Genomic DNA, 18965 nt, shown 5'->3' on the forward strand with positions numbered 1-18965 from the left:
TATTCTGACATTTATAAATGACTACTACAGTATATACATGAATTATTCAACACAACAGTGCAAGAGACCACAGCAGACACTTCAACCTCAACATACTGGGTATTGTCACATGCCGGCTCATAGCCTGTGGCACAAATGAGGGGACATGAACAGGTATAAGCCAATCAAAAAGGTTCTTTATTATAAACCAAAAACTATTAACTTTAAACAAAGAAAAAGAAATGAGGTGTGAAAGTATCAAAATGTGAGGTGTATGTAAAGTGCAGGGATGCGTGAATCTGTGTGTGTGTGAATATGACTGAGTGAAAACTAAGTAAAACTACAAAGGAACAAACACAACAGGATCATACCTGGAGAAAAGAGAGAGAGAGAGAGAGAAAAGAGAGAGAGAGAGAGAAAAGAGAGAGAGAGAGAAAAGAGAGAGAGAGAGAGAAAAAGAGAGAGAGAGAGAGAAAAAGAGAGAGAGAGAGAAAAAGAGAGAGAGAGAGAGAGAGAGAGAGAGAGAAAAAAAGAGAGAGAGAGAGAGAAAAAGAGAGAAAAAGAGAGAGAAAAAGAGAGAGAGAGAGTGATTTGTAGTTTAAATACCCATCGCCTGCAGCAAAAGCATCTATCCCGTCCTCTGGCTGGGCAGAGTACTTTAGGATTTTAGTCACTTCGGTGTAACAAGGGCCTAGCCGTGCGGCCCTACCAACCCTCCTATGTATTCGTAATGGCCCTTCGCGTGAGTTGGGTTTGTTCCTTCGTTCACGTCGTCACTCCCTTTATTTCCCTAGTATGGGGCCTTGGATAAATGTACTCTTTCTTAGCATTCTAAGTTTATAGATTCTTCCTATACTCCCTTACCTTGAGTCTTTTTCTCTTTTATATCAATACCTAATAACTAATCTTCTGTTAGTTATTATGCTCGTCAGCTAGTAGTCACTTGGAAACCTATGTATATATCAATACCTAATAACAACTCCTATTAGTTATTATGCTCGTCAGCTAGTAGTCACTCGGAAACTAGTATTGGTATATGTTTTGACTCTACTAAAAATATATTATTGTCCACACAATGAAATATTCTTTAGTGCAATCACTTTAACCTATAACCAGGGTCACTTTCTGTTCAGTGAGAATGTCAAAGGCGTTTGCTCTCCAGATCGTTAATCTGGCCTAGTTGTCAAAGTTTCAAGCTTCAAGGAACCGCTCCTGCACTGCAGAGGAGCCGTGACAGTATGAACAATACCACTACATCACTGCTGCCAGGTCAGGGGTCACACCAGAGCAGCTCTCTCAGATGCTGTTTACTCTGAATGAATATAAAAGAGTGGGTATCACACTAAATAATATATAAGTAAATTGTTTATTCATAATTTATGTAATTAATCTGATAAGTAAACTGGTAATTCACATAATTATAAACAACTTTTATAGTACATAATGATTCATAAGATCATTCCAAAGATGTGAAATAAATGCATTTTTACCATTTAATACTCATTAAAGTAGTTTTTCCCCTAATCTAAAGTAAAGACTATTCTTTATAAATGTTTTGAGCAGTGACCAGTGTAATTTATCACAAAAAGATGGACATGGTTGACATTCCAGCAGTACCTGATGCTCCTTAAGGTTTCAAAATGACCTAGAACATATCAATGGTTAAACAATAAGCACACAACACAGAGGATGTTAAAGGAAATATATTGAACATTTTATTAGTAGTAGTGTGCTGAAGGAAGTAACGTGTTTGTCTGAAAATGACAGCATCCTTGTTGGCAGTGACTGATTTCAGTCACTCAGTAGAAATCAAATAAAAAAAATGTTACTTGTCAAGAACTTTTGTTTAGCCAATGTTATTGCAGATGGTTTATGCACCTAGTTCCGACAGTGAAGCAATATCTAACAATTTAACAAATACCTAATACACACAAATCTAAGTAAAGGACTGGAATTAAGAAAATATTAATATATGGATGACCATTGTCAGAGTGGCATAGACTAAGAGCAGTTCATAGACTATTTACAGGGTAAGTGAACCAGTATCTAAATACATAATTCAACTGAACATTATGTTTTTTAATATACTACCAAACCAAAATCATATTTTATTGTCCACATACAAATATTCAGCTGATGTTAGTGAAATCCTTTTGTTCCAACAGTTCAGTAGTATCTAACAATCCACACAAATAAGTACAAATTTAATTTAAAAATATAAATATTTTGATAAGCAATGTCTGAGTGGTATTGACAAAATACATATGAGATAATTAAAGCAGTATGTAAACATTAATTTGACTAGTGTTCCATTATTAAAGTGACCAGGGATTCCATGTCTATATACATAGGGCAGCATACTCTAAGGTGTAGGGTTGAATAACTGGGTGGTAGTCTGCTTGTGCTGGCTATTTAACAGTCTGAGGGCCTTGAGTGCCAGCTTTGATGCACCTGTTCTGACCTCGCCTTCTGGATGACAGCGGGGTGAACAGGGCGTGGCTCGGGTGGTTGATGTCCTTGATGATCATTGGGCAGACCACAGCACTCTCTGGAGAGTCATAAGATTTCAGATCCTATACTCAGTACCTTGTTGAAGCACATTTGCCAGTGATACCAGGGTATGACGCTACAAGCTTGGCACACCTATATTTGGAGAGTTTGGCCCATTCTTCTCTGCAGATCCTCTCAAGCTCTGTGAGGTTGGGTGGGGAGCGTCGCTGCACAGCTATTTTCAGGTCTCTCCAGAAATCTTCGATCGGGTTTAAATCCGGGCCACAAAAACATTGAGACTTGTCCCAAAGCCAATCCTGCGTTGTCTTGGCTGTGTGTTAGGGTCGTTGTTCTGTTGGAAGGTGAACTTTCGACCTAGTCTAGTCAGTTCTAGGATGAACCCTCCAAAGATTATAAACTGAGACATGGAATTGTTTTAAGATGGTCATACTATGGATCATTTAGCTATTTTTTTAAATCCATTTTAGAATAAGGCTGTAATGTAACAAAATGTGGAAAAGGTAAAGGGGTCTGAATACTTTCCCAATGCACTGTATACATGGTAAAAACAGAGTTCCTTTTGAACTATCTGTTGAATAGTCTGTCCTATATCTATTTGTTGGCACTAAAGTATTTCCATACTTCCCTTCATTTTTTAAAACTGGTACGGGGTTACCTTGAGGCGAGTTTCGTGAGTCTTGAGGGCATCATACAAAACAACCAACATGTAGGAGTTTGTGAGAGTCGACGGTCTGGTCATATTAGTTTGTAGTCCAAACCGTTCGGATGCTACAGACAGAAGTTTTCCCAACGGCGGTACCAACTTCAGACAAGGCCCGTGAAGCTTGTGGGCATAGAAGAGACGCTACAGACATTGTCGTGAAAATACTGATTTTCGGAATGTCTCTTGGTCTGACAAAAACCGCTGTAGCTCTGCCACCTTCCACCGCAGATGCGACATCAGTGGATTGAAATGCAGCCTGTGCCAAAAACCATACATCTCCGGTTTAAAGAGATTTTGATGGGGAGGCCTAGGCTTTTGTCATGGGCAGCACCATTGAGGGCTTTCAACATTTTGAAATAGTTAACACATTAACATGCCACAGGATATACCCATTGGACTTTAGGCTATGAGCTAAACTCCCAGCAGAGCCCACCTCATAGCCTATGGGATAGTCATTTAAGAGCTGGAGGATGGTAAATGTGATCGGCATAACATACCTTTGTAACGCCTTGTCTGTATACCTGCAAAACAGACAAACGTGAGCAGTTCAGTCATCTGCATCCAGTACAGATAGTCTTCATTGATTGATATCCATTGAATCATTTTCTGTTTTAGAAAGATTTGCACAAATATGAAACGCTAGATGGTATCATAACACAAAATCATACAATGGACAAACTTAAATCTTTACTTGATTCAGTGTATTCGTTTTTAAATGGTAAAAAAAAAAAAAAAAACACAAAAAAAATGATTTTCTATACCATTGCCTCATATGAAAATGTTAAGCTCAAATTCAAAAAGCTAGTTTGAGTCAAGAGACATTTTATTTCCTTGTACTTTTACCACTTTTGTTCCCAATTGGTAGTTATAGTATTGTTCCATCGCTGCAACTCCCCTACGGACTCGGGAGAAGCTAATCATGTAGCAACAAGACATGAATTATGTGGATAACAAGAAAATAAATGGTTGGGGTTGATAGACTTGATTTGCTAATGAAAAAAATGTGGAAATTAAACTTTAGAAGCCTTTGTAAACCGTGAATGCACAAGATTGCATTTCCCACTCAGCAACAAAAGCGTGATCAAATTAAGATCCTACATCAGTATGACAGAAGTAGGTCTCCTCTATAAAGTCAATTTATATCTGAACTTTGTGTTTGGTGAAAATGTGCCTCTGCCAAACTAAAAAGAGATCTGTCAGAATAATACCAAAGCCTTTTCATAGTAGAATCAATGAATAAGCGTTTTATTACGGGTAAAAATGTTAAAAACAACAATTCAAACTTCTCTACAATCCACACCACCAACCAGCCATCACACCGAATGCATTTCATCTGCAGCCACACTCATCCACCACCATGTCCTGGTAATGACGTAGGACTACGTTGTCGTTGTTGTCGTAGTAGAGCATGGATACAGGTGACAGGCGGATGGGTACGCAGCAGGGCTGGGGTGTGCCGTGGGGGTCCAGGGAGTGCACCAGAGTCTGCAGGATGGCATGGTTAGTGCCGTTCAGGCTCTCGCTCAGTGGGAACGGGCACTCTCCGTGGCAGTAGTTGGCAAGGTAGCCCTGCGGAGCAATGATCCAGTCCTGCCAGCCCACATCCTTGAATTCAATGTAGAGGCGGCGCGGCTTACACACGTTGCTGGGTGTAACCGGAAGGTAGACGGCGCTCCTCTTCTGCCGAGAGCGGCACTGGAGTGGATTCAGGGATACAACCACGAGGGAGGCATGGAACTCTGGGAGGGTTATGGTCGGCCCTACCGGGACGGCGTTCACCAGGTTCTGGGACATGAAGATGTCCGTCGCCTGGGTGTGGATGGGGTGTGGCTGCAGCTCCAGCACCAGGCCGTAGTTATGACCCGGTTTAAGCCAGTTCTGTGCCAGTGCTGTGAGGTCCAAGGTGAGGGATCCGGCCTCTGGTTCCAGCTGCACCGACTGGGACAGCACCAGCCTGCGGTGGGCCTCGTGGCTCGCTCCCCTCAGGGTCGCACGCAACACCTTGTACAGGGACACGCTGAGCGCCTGTGGGCCCAGGAGGAACCTTGGTGTGCGGAACATGTCCCACTGGAACTTGATTTCCAGCTGCGCCAGAGAGAGCTGCTCCACTGGCTGCAGCACAGACATGTTGAAGAACATGTATTTCTCTACACAGCCTTGGCAGCTGCCGCTCCAGCCTGACACCAGTCTACCTGCAGAGGACAGACAAAAAAAAAAAAGGACATTAGGTCTACACTCTAGAAGTAGGACCTAGGTTTCAATTGACAACTTTATTAGCACTGTTAAGGCTATAGCCAATAAACAAAGCAAATTCTTATACTTTGTCCCCCTCATTTATTTTACAGAGGTAGATAGTTTCAAGTTGGATATTTGACAGATATTCACACTTTCAAGCCTCAATAGCTTTCATACCACTTGAGCCACAGACTCCAAATAAGTGCCATGATGTTGGAAACATCGGTCTACTTTCATCTCATGCTTAAATCTGTAAGTGTCGCAGGCCTTCATTTTACATGTGTTAAAAAAAAAAAATTGACGTTAACAAATGTTGCAGCCTCGCAATAACGATCTTTCACATGGACACTGAAAAGATCCGCAAATGGCTGTATGTGGTTTGGATCAAGGACAGGAGAGGTGTTCAAACGGAGGTGCTTAAAAGGAAGGCGCACAGGTAGGCCTCATGAAAAACAGTGTTTCATATGCTCTTTTTAAATCACAGTAATAGGCAGTGATTTGTCAGACACAGTGAACTTGATAAGGTGAAAGAATCCTTTTCATAGCATCCCTTTCATATACTGTACATTAAGACAAATCCTTCTACGTTGAGTATTAGAACAGTTTACAGAACCTGATATTTGAGTGCATTCACCTGCAGACAACTTACAAAATGCAATAGTGCATTTGAGGGTTTGTTTTTCTGATGAAAGTAGTTATGATGCATTGCCTACTATTTCTAACTGGAAAAATTTGTGAGTAAAATCCTTTTTCCAAAATTGATTTAGGTACATTTTTGTGAAGAGGTATGAGGGTTGTGATATGGGTCATTTCATATTAAAATCATTTAATGAATCAATACATTTCTATATTGCTTCCTCAGTATCGGCATGAACCATCAGGACAAGTGTTTTTGGTTGACCCTGAGGGACAGAAAGAGAAAGGAGGAATCGGAACACGCTGCATTCAAATTCAGGTCATATTTATTCCATTGGATCTAATACATACATTCATAAGTGTAATAATTTTTTATGAAATACTGTGAAAAGCTGTTGGCTGCTGGCTCTGTCACTTTCCGACATGTGCAGAGCAGACTGAAAGGGGAAGGGTAACTCTTGACTTGAACCACAGGGGTTCTCTGTATAGAGAGAGTAATCTAAAAAAGGCACAGACACACCCCTTGACTTTCAATTGGCACCGTTGACCTGTATGTATTCTCTCCTGATTGGCTCTGTGGTGCACAGTCTGGCAGTATGACTAAAGTGACAGAGGTATGAGGAGACATCCTCCTTTATTTATGGGAGCAAATATTTCCTAACACATTGGATCCTATTCTTGGACAGTTAGAGGACAATGCATCAGTCCCAATTTTTTTTTTTTACTGATTACTGTCCACGAGTAACCTTAACCTTGTGGGTCTTTGGGCCAATAAAGTGACAACTCAATTCTACCACTGACTAGTCTCTCATGCCCCTGTGAACGGGGACACAGGCAATCGTTTTTTAATCTAAACCAGACTTTTTTTTACTGTAGTACACAAACCCCTAATTGGGACTCTTTTCTTGACACACAGCGGCAGTTTACCAGATAAAAGGTCAGGAAGATCAAAAAGTAGATTGTTTTAAGGGTGTATTCCATCCTGTGCTGGCCCCATTGTCATATCCATTCTGGATTCTGAGTGGTAAAATCAGAGCTGAAAAAATGAGCTATGTGCATACATTTTCCACCAAGACAGAACTACCAGTTCTGGAGTTGCAATCTGCTGCAGAGACAGCCTGCAGAGTTCTGTCATGCTATCCAGGTCTGTGCCCAAACAGGTCGAGCTTCTACTTTCAAATCCACCTTTCCAGAAATAAGTCTCTCACTGTTGCCGCTTGTTATAGACCCCCTTCAGCACCCTGGACACCATATGTGAATTAATTGCCCCCCATTTATCTTCAGAGTTACTGTTAGGTGACCTAAACTGGGATATGCTTAACAACCCGGTCGTTCTACAATTTAAACTAGATGCCCTCAATCTCACAAAAATTATCAAGGAACAACCCCAAAGCTGTGAACTCGGGCACCCTCATAGATATCATCCTGACCAACCTGTCCTCTAAATACACCTCTGCTGCCTTCAACCAGGATCTCAGCAATCACTGCATCATTGTCTGCGTCAGTAATGGGTCCGCGGTCAAACGACCACCCTTCATCACTGTCAAACGCTCCCTAAAACACTTCAGCGAGCAGGCCTTTCTAATCGACCTGACCCTGGTATCTGGGAAAGATACTGACCTCATGCCATCAGTAGAGGATGCCTGGTTATTCTTTAAAAGTGCTTTCCTCGTCATCTCAAATAACTACGCCCCATTCATAAAATGTAGAACCAGGAACAGATATAGCCCGTGGTTCACTCCAGACCTGTCTGCCCTTGACCAGCACAAAAACATAGTGTGGCGTTCTGCATTAGCATTGAATATCCCCTGCGATAAGCAAATGTTCAGGGAAGTTAGGAACGAATTTACACAGGCAGATACGAAAGGAAAGACAAGCTTTTTCAAACAGAAATTTGCATCCTGTAGCACAAACTCTAAAATGTTCTGGGACACTAAAATCCATGGAGAATAAGACCACCTCATCCCAGCTACCCACTGCACTGAGACTAGGAAACTCACCACCAATAAATCTACGATTATCGAGAATTTCAATAACCATTTCTCCACCTGGCTATCCCTACCCTGGTCAACAGCTCTGCACCCCCAATAGCAACTTGCCAAAACCTCTCCCATTTCGCCTTCACCCAAATCCAGATGGCTGACGTTCTGAAAGAGCTGCAAAATCTGGACCCCAACAAATCAGCCGGGCTAGACAATCTGGAACATCTCTTTCTAAAATTACCCACCGCAATTGTTGCAACCCCTATTACTAGCATGTTCAACCTCTTTTTCGTATTGTCTGAGATTCCCGAAGATTGGAAAGCTGCCGCAGTCATCCCTCTCCTCAAAGTGAGTCACTCCAGACCCAAACTGCTACAGACCTGTAATCTATCCTACCCTGCCTTTCTAAGGTCTTCGAAAGCCAAGTTAACAAACAGATCACCGACCATTTTGAATCTCACCCTACCTTCTCCTCTATGCAATCTGGTTTCCGAGCTGATCATGGGTGCACCTCAGCCACGCTCAAGGTCCTAAACGATATCATAATCGCCATCGACAAAAGACAACACAACTACTTCTCTGATAGAGTTCAGTGTGTCAAATCGGAGGGCCTGTAGTCCGGACCTCTGGCAGTCTGGGGGTGCCACAGGGTTAAATCCTCAGGCCGACTCTTCTCTGTATACATCAATGCCATACAACTCTCCTTCCGTGGCCTCCAACTGCTCTTAAAAGCAAGAAAAACTAAATGCATGCTCTTCAACCGATCGCTGCCCGCACTTAGAATATGTGGACAACTACCTAGGTGTCTGGTTAGACTAAACTCTCCTTCAAGACTCATTAGGCATCTCCAATCCAAAATTAAATCAACTTCCGATTTCGCAACACAGCATCCTTCACTCATGCTGCCAAACATACCCTCGTAAAACTGACCATCCTACCGATCCTTGACTTTAGCAATCTCATTTACAAAATAGCCTCCAACACTCTACTCAGCAAATTGGATGCAGTCTATCACAGTGCCATCCGTTGTCACCAAAGTCCCATATACTACCCACCACTGCGACCTGCATGTTCTCGTTGAATGGCCCTCGCTTCATGTTCGTCGCCAAACCCACTGGCTCCAGGTCATCTATAAGTACTTGCTAGGTAAAGCTCCGCCTTATCTCAGCTCACGGGTCACCATAGCAGCACGCGCTCCAGCAGGTGTATTCCACTGGTCACCCCCAAAACCAATTCCTCTTTTGGCCGCCTTTTCTTCCAGTTCTCTGCTGCCAATGACTGGAACAAATTTCAAAAATCACTGAAGCTGGAGACTCATATCTCCCACACTATCTTTAAGCATCAGCTAGCAGAGCAGCTTACAGATCATTGTACCTGTACATAGCCCATCTGTAAAATAGCCCAACTACCTACCTCACCCCCATATTGTTATATATTTATTTATTTATTTTTGCTCCTTTGCACCCCAGTATCTCTACTTGCACATTCATCACTCGTGTTTATTTGCGAAATTGTAATTATTTCACCACTACTGCCTATTTATTTATTGCCTTACCCCCTAATCTTACTTCATTTGCGAGCACACACACACACTTTTCTATTATGTTATTGACTGTACGTTTGTTTACTCCATGTGTAACTGTGTTGTTGTATGTGTCGAACTGCTACACTTTATCTTGGCCAGGTCGCAGTTGTAAATGAGAACTTGTTCGCAACTGGCCTACCTGGTTAAATAAAAAAATTACTGTATGTGGGAATGTCTTATGTCCGTCCTACATGTAGTGTTGGTACATGGAAAATCCCTCAACTACATATACCATAAAACGTATATCTGCAATAGCAATTTATGTTCAACAACTGACATTTTCAGATATTATTTTGACAAACACACTTTGGTGCTTACAATTCATTCTCTATTGTCATAGATTTGGTGGCCACTGTCATTTGTGATTGGACTTTCTTTAAGCACATACTGATAACTTTCACTTAATATTTTTTTCTTAAAGTCTACAAAACGCTCTACATTCACTCTGAGGGTTGGATCCTATATGCTACTTTTATTATTGTCCTGTAAATGGTTCAGTGCCTATAATTTAGGCTGTGTGTGTGTAGAATTGGGCATAAATGAAATTACCTCTACTACTAGATTATAGTGATAAGGAAAACAGCATACAAATTTCCTATAGCTAATCAGAATTCCATTATGTTTACATAAAGGGAATACTTCAAAATGAGAAGATCCTGCCATGGAAAGACTGTGTGGACATAAAGTGGAAAGGAGGGGAAATAACTCCCACCATGCAGCAGGACACCTTCAGCTGCGGGGTCTTTGTAATGCAGGTTTGATAGTTATATTTTCAAAAATGAATGGTTAGCTGTTATGTGACAACAAGTTTTTTTTTAATACACATTTTATTTTTTGGTGAAGATGGAAGGTCTGTGCAACTTCCTTGGCCAACATCCCCTCCCAAATTGATATGGAACCTTCAAAAACACATGGAGCGAACTGTGAAAATAAATGGCTGAGGATATACAAAAAAAATGTCTGGTATGTAATGACATTTAATTCAAAGTAAATGTAAATTATTTATTTTTATGTAGTTGTGTGGGACAGCCATATGTTCAGTTCATGCCTATGATTTCAGAGTTCAACAAAGCCAACAACTGCTTCATGTGTGCCACTGATAAAGAACCTGGATGTGGCCCAAAGACTGACTGGGTTAGTAACTTTATTTAACATGTTTATAATCTGTTGACAACAGTGACAGCATGTAAGACAATTTATGATATAATACAATGGATGACTAATTCGTCATTCTGCATTGATATTTGATATTATTTATAACGTGTTACGTTTTGTTTTAGATTGAATGTTTTGCATGCCAATGGTGGTTCCATGTGCTGTGCCTAGGAATGAAGATGAGAGTTCAGAGTAAACACAAACAGGAAGTGCAGTCTGTGGTTGAAGATGTATGCTGTACCCCATCCACACTGAAGAGGCTCTGACATGTACATCAACCAGGGTTAATGTATGCTATACCCCATCCACACTGAAGAGGCTCTGACATGTACATCAACCAGGGATAAAGAGAAAGTTAACACTGAAATGTTTCATACTTATCTGAAGTGTCTGTTGACATGTTGGAAAAGATTAAAGGTCTACAATTTCTGTTTAATTTGTCAATATTACATTTTTATTCATTGATTTACTGGCCACCATTACTGTGGTTACATGTTCAGTACATGTACTGACCAGCAAACCCACTGCAGCCTACCGCACTAGCTCACTCTCCATCCCTGCATTGCACCAGTAATAGCATGACTCTCGTACTTTTCCCTTTATGTTTGATATTAACAACAAAAGGATATATTATCTTTCTCTCCTATTGTGTACCGCTGTTAAAATACTGCGGAAAATTAAAAACCATGGAAAATAAGTACTTATAACTACCAATTATTATAGATACATATTAAAGAAAAGTGTTAACACAGGACTGAACCCCCTAATTGTCAAACTAATATTAATGTACAACAATATAGAAGAGACATGACTAGAGGTTATGCAACATGGGTGTATATCCACTGCAGCTTCTTAGGTGTGTAATGGACATGACCAAGGAGCTATTGAAATTTAAAACTATGAAAAATGTATATTACACCACATGATTTTACATAAGGGTAGTCAGTGTACATTCTGCACCATGTTTGAAGTCGGTAGGTCACAAGACCAAGGAGCTAATTGACATTTTAAATGTAGAAAAGTTCATGTTAATTCGTGAGAGATGAAAATGGACAAACTAAAGGGTGTGCAGGGGCACTGAGTGGACATTCCGAACCTTGTTTGGAGTCAGTAGGTCACATGACCAAGGAGCTATTGAAAGTTCCATGAGGTTTGAAAAATTCATGGAAAATCATGTGAGATGAAATTGGACAAAGTAAACGGTGTGCAATATAGAAGGGTTGTCAGTGGATATTCTGAACCTTGTTTGAAGTCACTAGGTCACATGACCAATGAACTACTGACATTCAAAAATGTCAATAAATCACAACATGTGCAATGTGTCTACGCCATCGGGTCAGCTACACCCAGTTTAAAGTTTTAGGAGTAATGGTTAAAGAGTTATTGAAATATTTGATTTGTCACTACGTTGACGGTACCTAACTGCTGTTGGTGAACGTAAGGAAAACTACAGGCGAAAATCCGTCGAATATTCAACCGGAAACTGTCTTTACCTCGGTGGTTAATTTTGGCCCCAAAACAACGTGAGTGAATGTATTCTTAAATAACAAACATGTTCGAAAATGGATTGTGTTTGGCTATGTAACTCAATATTAATCTCACATTGTAATTCTGATAATAATTTTCAAACCCGACGTTCCCTCTGTCATCCACTGAAGGGGCAATCTGCCTTCCCAACAATAAGTGTTTACCGCGCCACTTTTTAGGTAAACGGCGGAGATGTGGCTGTAGAAATGTAACCTAACCACTCAAATTCATACAGAAGCCATGAAGGCCCATCCATTATATCAAAATGATAGTTTTAACCATGTTTTCAGGCTATACAGTTCAATTACATTTAAATGGTTACTTAATTGTTTTACAAACAGGGTAAGACAAATTCATATTTTGGGTTTTTAGAGGGTACAAACGTTGAACTAAACGCATGGGGCATTATGTATCAGTTATATTACATAATCAATGAGTAGCCTTTATATCGTTAATTTAAAAGTAATTTTAAAAAACAATCGCAGAGTGACCCTTTTAACCACACAGAACACAGTACTATGGGGGAGCCGCATGATGGAAGGAGAGACATAGGAATAAAGCTCACCTTGGTCCTGCACAAATCGAACAATGTTTCCGCGAACTCCATACTCAGACACCATGCACGGGTCTCTTTCGTGGGTGTCGTTCTCCCGGGTGCTGGTACGTTTGAACATCCTCCACAACACCGAGGGAACGCGGCGGTGTGCTGACGGCTTTGGCCGAGCGGAGAGGCCCAACGCATTTAAAAACAAGCGCTCCTGAGTCTTCAAATCTTCTCCATTTCCTAAAGCAGACGCACTAATGGATAAAATAGCTAGGGATAAAATAACCAAAGTCTCCATTCTTCACGTTTGACCTAGGCTTTGCTACAAACAAACTAGCCTAAACTACAGCGTGTGTTTAGCTTTTCTTTCTATGTCTGCTTGTGAATTTAAAAGTCCCTGCGTGCCAATGTGTGATTGATCATTGGCGCTGATTGATTGGCATCCCGGATGGTTTCTATCGACACCTAGGTGCGAGACTGCGTAGACAAGATATGCTAATGAGGACCTATCTCACAGATAAAGAGCATTTGCCTAAAATCTACAAAAGTTACATTCAAGTTAGCCTACCTCAATTATGCCCGCTTTTCTTGAGTTTCTATCATTATGACAGAACGAAAACAATTGTATTTCTGCTATCTCTATCCAAATTAATCTCTGAGGATCTTGACATTTACTGTCTCATGTCTCCAGATGTAATGTGGCATATTTCTAGGGACACTAGAGGTGCTTCTTTCCACTGTGATGATGCCAGGTTTCCCAAATTGGGATCAGGGAGCCAATGGCAATCAATATTTTAGATGTGCTGTCCAATCCAATTTCACTAGCAATATCACTGGTTCATTGATGATGATTTCCTGGATCAGTTAACAAGGGCCATGGCAATGGCTGCCGCCTCTGGGTCAGACAGAAACTGGTCATAGACCAAACAAACCACTTATTATCAACAGAGATGCGTTATTTAACTCCCTACAAATGTGTGAAAATATTAGCAACAGTGATGGATATGTTATCTCCAGCAGGGCCATAGCTATATATTAGTATTTTTATTTTATTTATATATATATATATATAGTATATATATAGTATATATATAGTATATATATATATATATAGTATATATTGTGTATATATATATATATAGTATATATTGTATATATATATATAGTATATATTGTATATATATATATATATAGTATATATAGTGTATATATATATATATAGTATATATAGTATATATATATATATATTGTATATAGAAATATTTAGGGACTCAAATGACTGTTCAGAGTTTGAATAGTAAAATGAACAGGATGCAATTTAGCAATTTAGAAACTTGATTGTGCATCAGCAGTTTTCCTCTTGTTATATGTCACTCACTGACAGACACTCAATTCGCCCATGTCAGTAAAACACTTTTAGATTGGTAAATTAGTCTAGCCAGCTATCTAAACTAAACTTGAAGTAATCATGGTCAAATTATCGACCGGGAATGTGCCCATGGGCCCTGACCTCCAGTGGGCCCCCATGATTTTGTTAGTCACTCTCACTATATATATATTATGTGTGTAGAATTGCAGGAAATTTGCTGTAAAAATGCAACAACAAAAGAAGTTCTGTAAAGCAAATGTATTTGCTTACCTTTTGTTAATTAATAAAATACATTTTCTGCTAACAGATCCATCTATACATGTTCAATTATAGTTTTTAATCCCGGTTCTGAGTTAATGTGTAATGGCTAATTGTATAGCTAATAGGGTATGTAAAGTTTTAGGATTAGTTACTTGAAATAGTTATATACTGAACAAAAAATATAAACGCAACATGTAAAGTATTGGTCCCATGTTTTATGAGCTGAAATAAAAGATCTCAAAAATTTTCAAAAAGCTTATTTCTCTCAAATGTTGTGCCCAAATTTGAGTGATTGGTGGTGCATGGTGGCGGATGCATCATGTTATGGGTAGGCTTGTCATCAGCAAGGAATAGGGAGTTTTCCAGGATAAGAATAGATCTATACACAGGAAAAATCCTTGTGGAAACCTGGTTGTCTGCTTTCCAATAGACACTGGGAGACAAATTAACCTTTCAGCAGGACAATAACCTAATACACAAGGCCAAATCTACACTGGAGTTGCTTAACAAGAGGACATTGAATGTTCCTGTGTGACCTTGTTACAGTTTTGCCTTAAATCTACTTAAAATTCTATGGTAAGACTTGAAGATGGCTGTCTAGCAATGATCAACAACCAACTTGAAGAGTTTGAAGAGTTGTAAAAAAGAATCGTGTGGAAATATTGTAAATTCAATGTGTGCAAATCTCTTAAAGACTTACCCAGAAGGACTCACAGCTGTAAACGCTGCCAAAGGTGATTCTAAGTATTGACTCAGGGGTGTGAATACTTAATATTTAATTTTCAATAAAAGGTGACATTCTATAATGTTACCTGATATGAAAATGTTGATCTCAAATCCAAAATGCTGGAGTAAAGACAAATTGGTTTTGTTTACTGCAGTGAAACAGAGAGGAGGGGGATTGCTTTCAGTATGTGCAGTGGCCAGAGGATGGCAGGGTAATCCAAAATCTGTGACAGGGATAACTTGACTTTACAAATGTAGGATCTTAATTTGAGCCAGTTTGCTACAGCAGGAAAATAATCATGCAGCAACAAGACATATGATTTATGTGGATTACAATTAATGGACATTTTTTAGTAGGGCAAATCAATTCTTACATTTTCAAGTGTAAATTACAAACTTTAGACTCCTTGAATACACTACAAGTATGCATTTCCTGCTGGGAAGGGAAATTCTCAGCAATGAAAGAGTGATCAAATGAAGATCCTACATCTGTATATGACAGATAAGCAAGTCTCTTTTATAAAGTTAATTTAAAATCTGAACTTTCGGTTTAAGGTGAAAAGTGTGCCTCTGCCAAACTGAGAAGAGACCAGTGTTGATTTTAGCATGAAAATCTTGGTTGGAAATTTAAAAAATAATAAAAGTTGGATGCATGCCAGCAAAGCCACAACACTAAACAATACATTAATTGCACTATAACAGTGACAAACGGTGCCCACAAGCGGCCTACATAAAGCTGTGATTGAATAGCAGGCTAGTGATTGCTTTCCAATGCTGGAAGTTAGCCACTGTCGCTGATTCCTTCCAAACCACTAATTGTTGAATTTGCGACTTCCAACTTATGTAATGTTTACGTCCAATGGCCAATATGTTTTATCTATAATTTATATTCATATGACAAGGATCAAAAAGGATTTGCCAGTAGATTGTCGACTTGATTCATGATGACTCTTAGCTAAAATTTTGAAAGTATGACGTTGACATGATCAGTCCAATCAAAGCTACTGTAGATAAAATGTGAATTGACATTTTATCTGTGACCAATGACCTTGAGCCTTCTTAGATGGGCACTTCTAATGTAACTATGGCAGCATCCAAGGGGCTAGAATTTTCAAGTTCTACCCTTAGATTTGGCAGTGACATACTGTCCCCATGAGTGACAGAACAATGAGCCAATCATGGCGCAATGCTCCGTATCTTCTGCTGGCTAACCCCACCACCACAGAAAGCACTGGGCTAGTCTGAAACACCTGCATTTTGGACCTGCCTTACTCAAAAAAACAAAAACAATGACCATGTTTGTATGGGATTTTATTAACTCGATGACATATATTTTTTACAATGTTTGCAAACTGATATAACACGTATTAATGCAAAATAACATGCAAAAGTCCACACAAAAATATATAAACTCAGCGAAAAAAGGACGTCCTCTCACTGTTTATTTTCAGCAAACTTAACATGTGTAAATATTTGTATGAACATAACAAGATTCAACAACTGAGCCATAAACTGAACAAGTTCCACAGACATGTGACTAATCAGAAATGGAATAATGTGCCACTGCGAGGAAGATCAGCTGTCTATCCTGTCTCCCTGTATTGCCCTGGCCACATCTGCAGTCCTCATGCCTCCTTGCTGCATGCCTATGGCACTTTCACGCAGATGAGCAGGGCATCTTCCTTTTGGTAGCCCATGTCCTTGAAGTTGATGTAAAGGCGGCCCGGCTCACACACGTTGCTGGGTGTAACCGGCTGGTAGACGGCGCTCCTCTTCTGCCGAGAGCGGCACTGGAGTGGATTCAGGGATACAACCACCAAGGAGGCATGGAACTCTGGGAGGGTTACGGTCGGCCCTAACGGGACGGCGTTCACCAGGTTCTGGGACATGAAGATATCCGTCGCCTGGGTGTGGACGGGGTGTGGCTGCAGCTCCAGCACCAGGCCGTAGTTATGACCCGGTTTATGCCAGTTCTGTGCCAGTGCTGTGAGGTCCAGGGTGAGGGATCTGGCCTCTGGTTCCAGCTGCACCGACTGGGACAGCACCAGCCTGTGGTGGGCCTCGTGCCTCGCTCCCCTCAGGGTCACACGCAGGACCTTGTACGGGGACACGCTAAGCGCCTGTGGGCCCAGGAGGAACCTTGGTGTGCGGAACATGTCCCACTGGAACTTGATTTCCAGCTGCGCCAGAGAAAGCTGCTCCACTGGCTGCAGGACGAACATGTTGAAGAACAAATGATTCTCTACACAGCCTTGGCAGCTGCCGCTCCAGCCTGACACCAGTCTACCTGCAGAGGACAGACAAAAAAAAAAGGACATTAGGTCTACACTCTAGAAGTAGGACCTAGGTTTCAATTGACAGTATTTGGAAGGTCACAGTCAATATCGACCTTTAGCTGCATAAACAAACCAAATTCTCTCTGACCTTGTCCCCCTTGTTTCCTTTGTCATTGGTCAATTTTGTCTCTAAAACAACAGGAGTGAAAGAACTCCAGATGTTTTCAAAAAAACAAAATGGTACAATATCTGTAAAATATCAAACAAGTTCCAGTGTGGATTGTGAAGGCCCAGGCACGATGACTCATTTAATATTTTGTTTAAAAAAAACAGACATTCCCTCTGTCATCCACTGATCTTAAAGGGGAAATCTGGCACCTTTTAGGAAAACAACCGAGGGATGTGGCTTTAGAAATGTAGCCTAACCACTCACATTCATACAGGCCTATCCATTTTATCAAAAGGATAGTTTTAACCATGTTTTCAGGCTATACAGTTCACAATTACATTTAGATGTTACTTAATTGTTTTACAAACAGGGTAAGACAAGCTTATATTCTTTCTCTGACTGTCCCACATTTGCTTGTGAATTTAAAAGTCCCTGCGTGCCCATGTGTGATTGATCATTGGCGCTGATTGATTGGCATCCCGGATGGTTTCTATCGACACCTAGGTGCGAGACTGCGTAGACAAGATATGCTAATGAGGACCTATCTCACAGATAAAGGGCATTTGCCTAAAATCTACAAAAGTTACATTCAAGTTAGCCTACCTCAATTATGCCCGCTTTTGTTGAGTTTCTATCATTATGACAGAACGAAAACAATTGTATTTCTGCTATCTCTATCCAAATTAATCTCTGAGGATCTTGACATTAATCAAATCACATTTATTTATAAAGCCCTTCTTACATCAGCTGATATCTCAAAGTGCTGTACCAAAACCAAGCCTAAAACCCCAAACAGTAAGCAATGAAGGTGTAGAAGATTTTCAAAAAGTAAGTGAATATTTAATCTCCATTTGTGAATTTATGAAACCTTTGCTGGTGTAAAAATATTTTGATCTGGGGTGCTGACAATCGCATGGCTACTGTAAATCGGACAGTGCAGTTAGATTAACAAGAATTTAAGCTTTTAACCGATATAAGACACTTATATCTACCTAAATGTTTAATATCCATAATTTTTATGATTATATATTTGATATGCGTTCCCTCCAGTTTCCCGGGAAGTTGTCCCGCTAGGGGAATGCCTAGCCCTAAAAAGGTTATTAAGAATTTCACTGTACACTGCAACTACTTCTGCGACCCTGTGCATGTGACTAAATAAACATTGAAACTAATCTACAAAAAATGTATAGGAGGGCACACTTGCCACTGGACTGGAAAGCCCTCTATGGGCTTTCCTATCGCAGGAGTGAACCATGGCAAACATCAGAGGTGCGCACTCTCTGTACATTTCTATGGACAGCAGCTTT

At 40.3% G+C, this 18965-nt stretch overlaps 1 protein-coding gene across 1 annotated transcript; it reads right to left on the bottom strand.

The window, feature by feature from the left end:
* Positions 1-4417: 4417 nt before the first annotated feature.
* On the bottom strand, positions 4418-13554 carry gdf3 (growth differentiation factor 3). Its single transcript, XM_024404139.2, has 2 exons — positions 12879-13554; positions 4418-5385 (listed from the first exon to the last, which is right to left on the bottom strand). The coding sequence occupies exons 1-2, from the start codon at positions 13153-13155 to the stop codon at positions 4523-4525; spliced, it is 1140 nt and encodes a 379-aa protein (XP_024259907.1). The 5' UTR covers positions 13156-13554; the 3' UTR covers positions 4418-4522.
* Between the last annotated feature and the right edge of the window lie 5411 nt (positions 13555-18965).

Source organism: Oncorhynchus tshawytscha, linkage group LG26, assembly GCF_018296145.1.
Source record: "Oncorhynchus tshawytscha isolate Ot180627B linkage group LG26, Otsh_v2.0, whole genome shotgun sequence".
Lineage (NCBI taxonomy): Eukaryota > Metazoa > Chordata > Actinopteri > Salmoniformes > Salmonidae > Oncorhynchus > Oncorhynchus tshawytscha.

What these genes read in the sequence shown, in the direction of transcription:
- gdf3 (XM_024404139.2), bottom strand. Translation starts at nt 13,155, where the DNA reads ATGGAGACTTTGGTTATTTTATCCCTAGCTATTTTATCCATTAGTGCG. An exon ending in TCGATTTGTGCAGGACCAAG is followed by an intron (nt 5,386 to 12,878) that starts GTGAGCTTTATT and finishes TGTCCTCTGCAG; the next exon opens with GTAGACTGGTGTCAGGCTGG.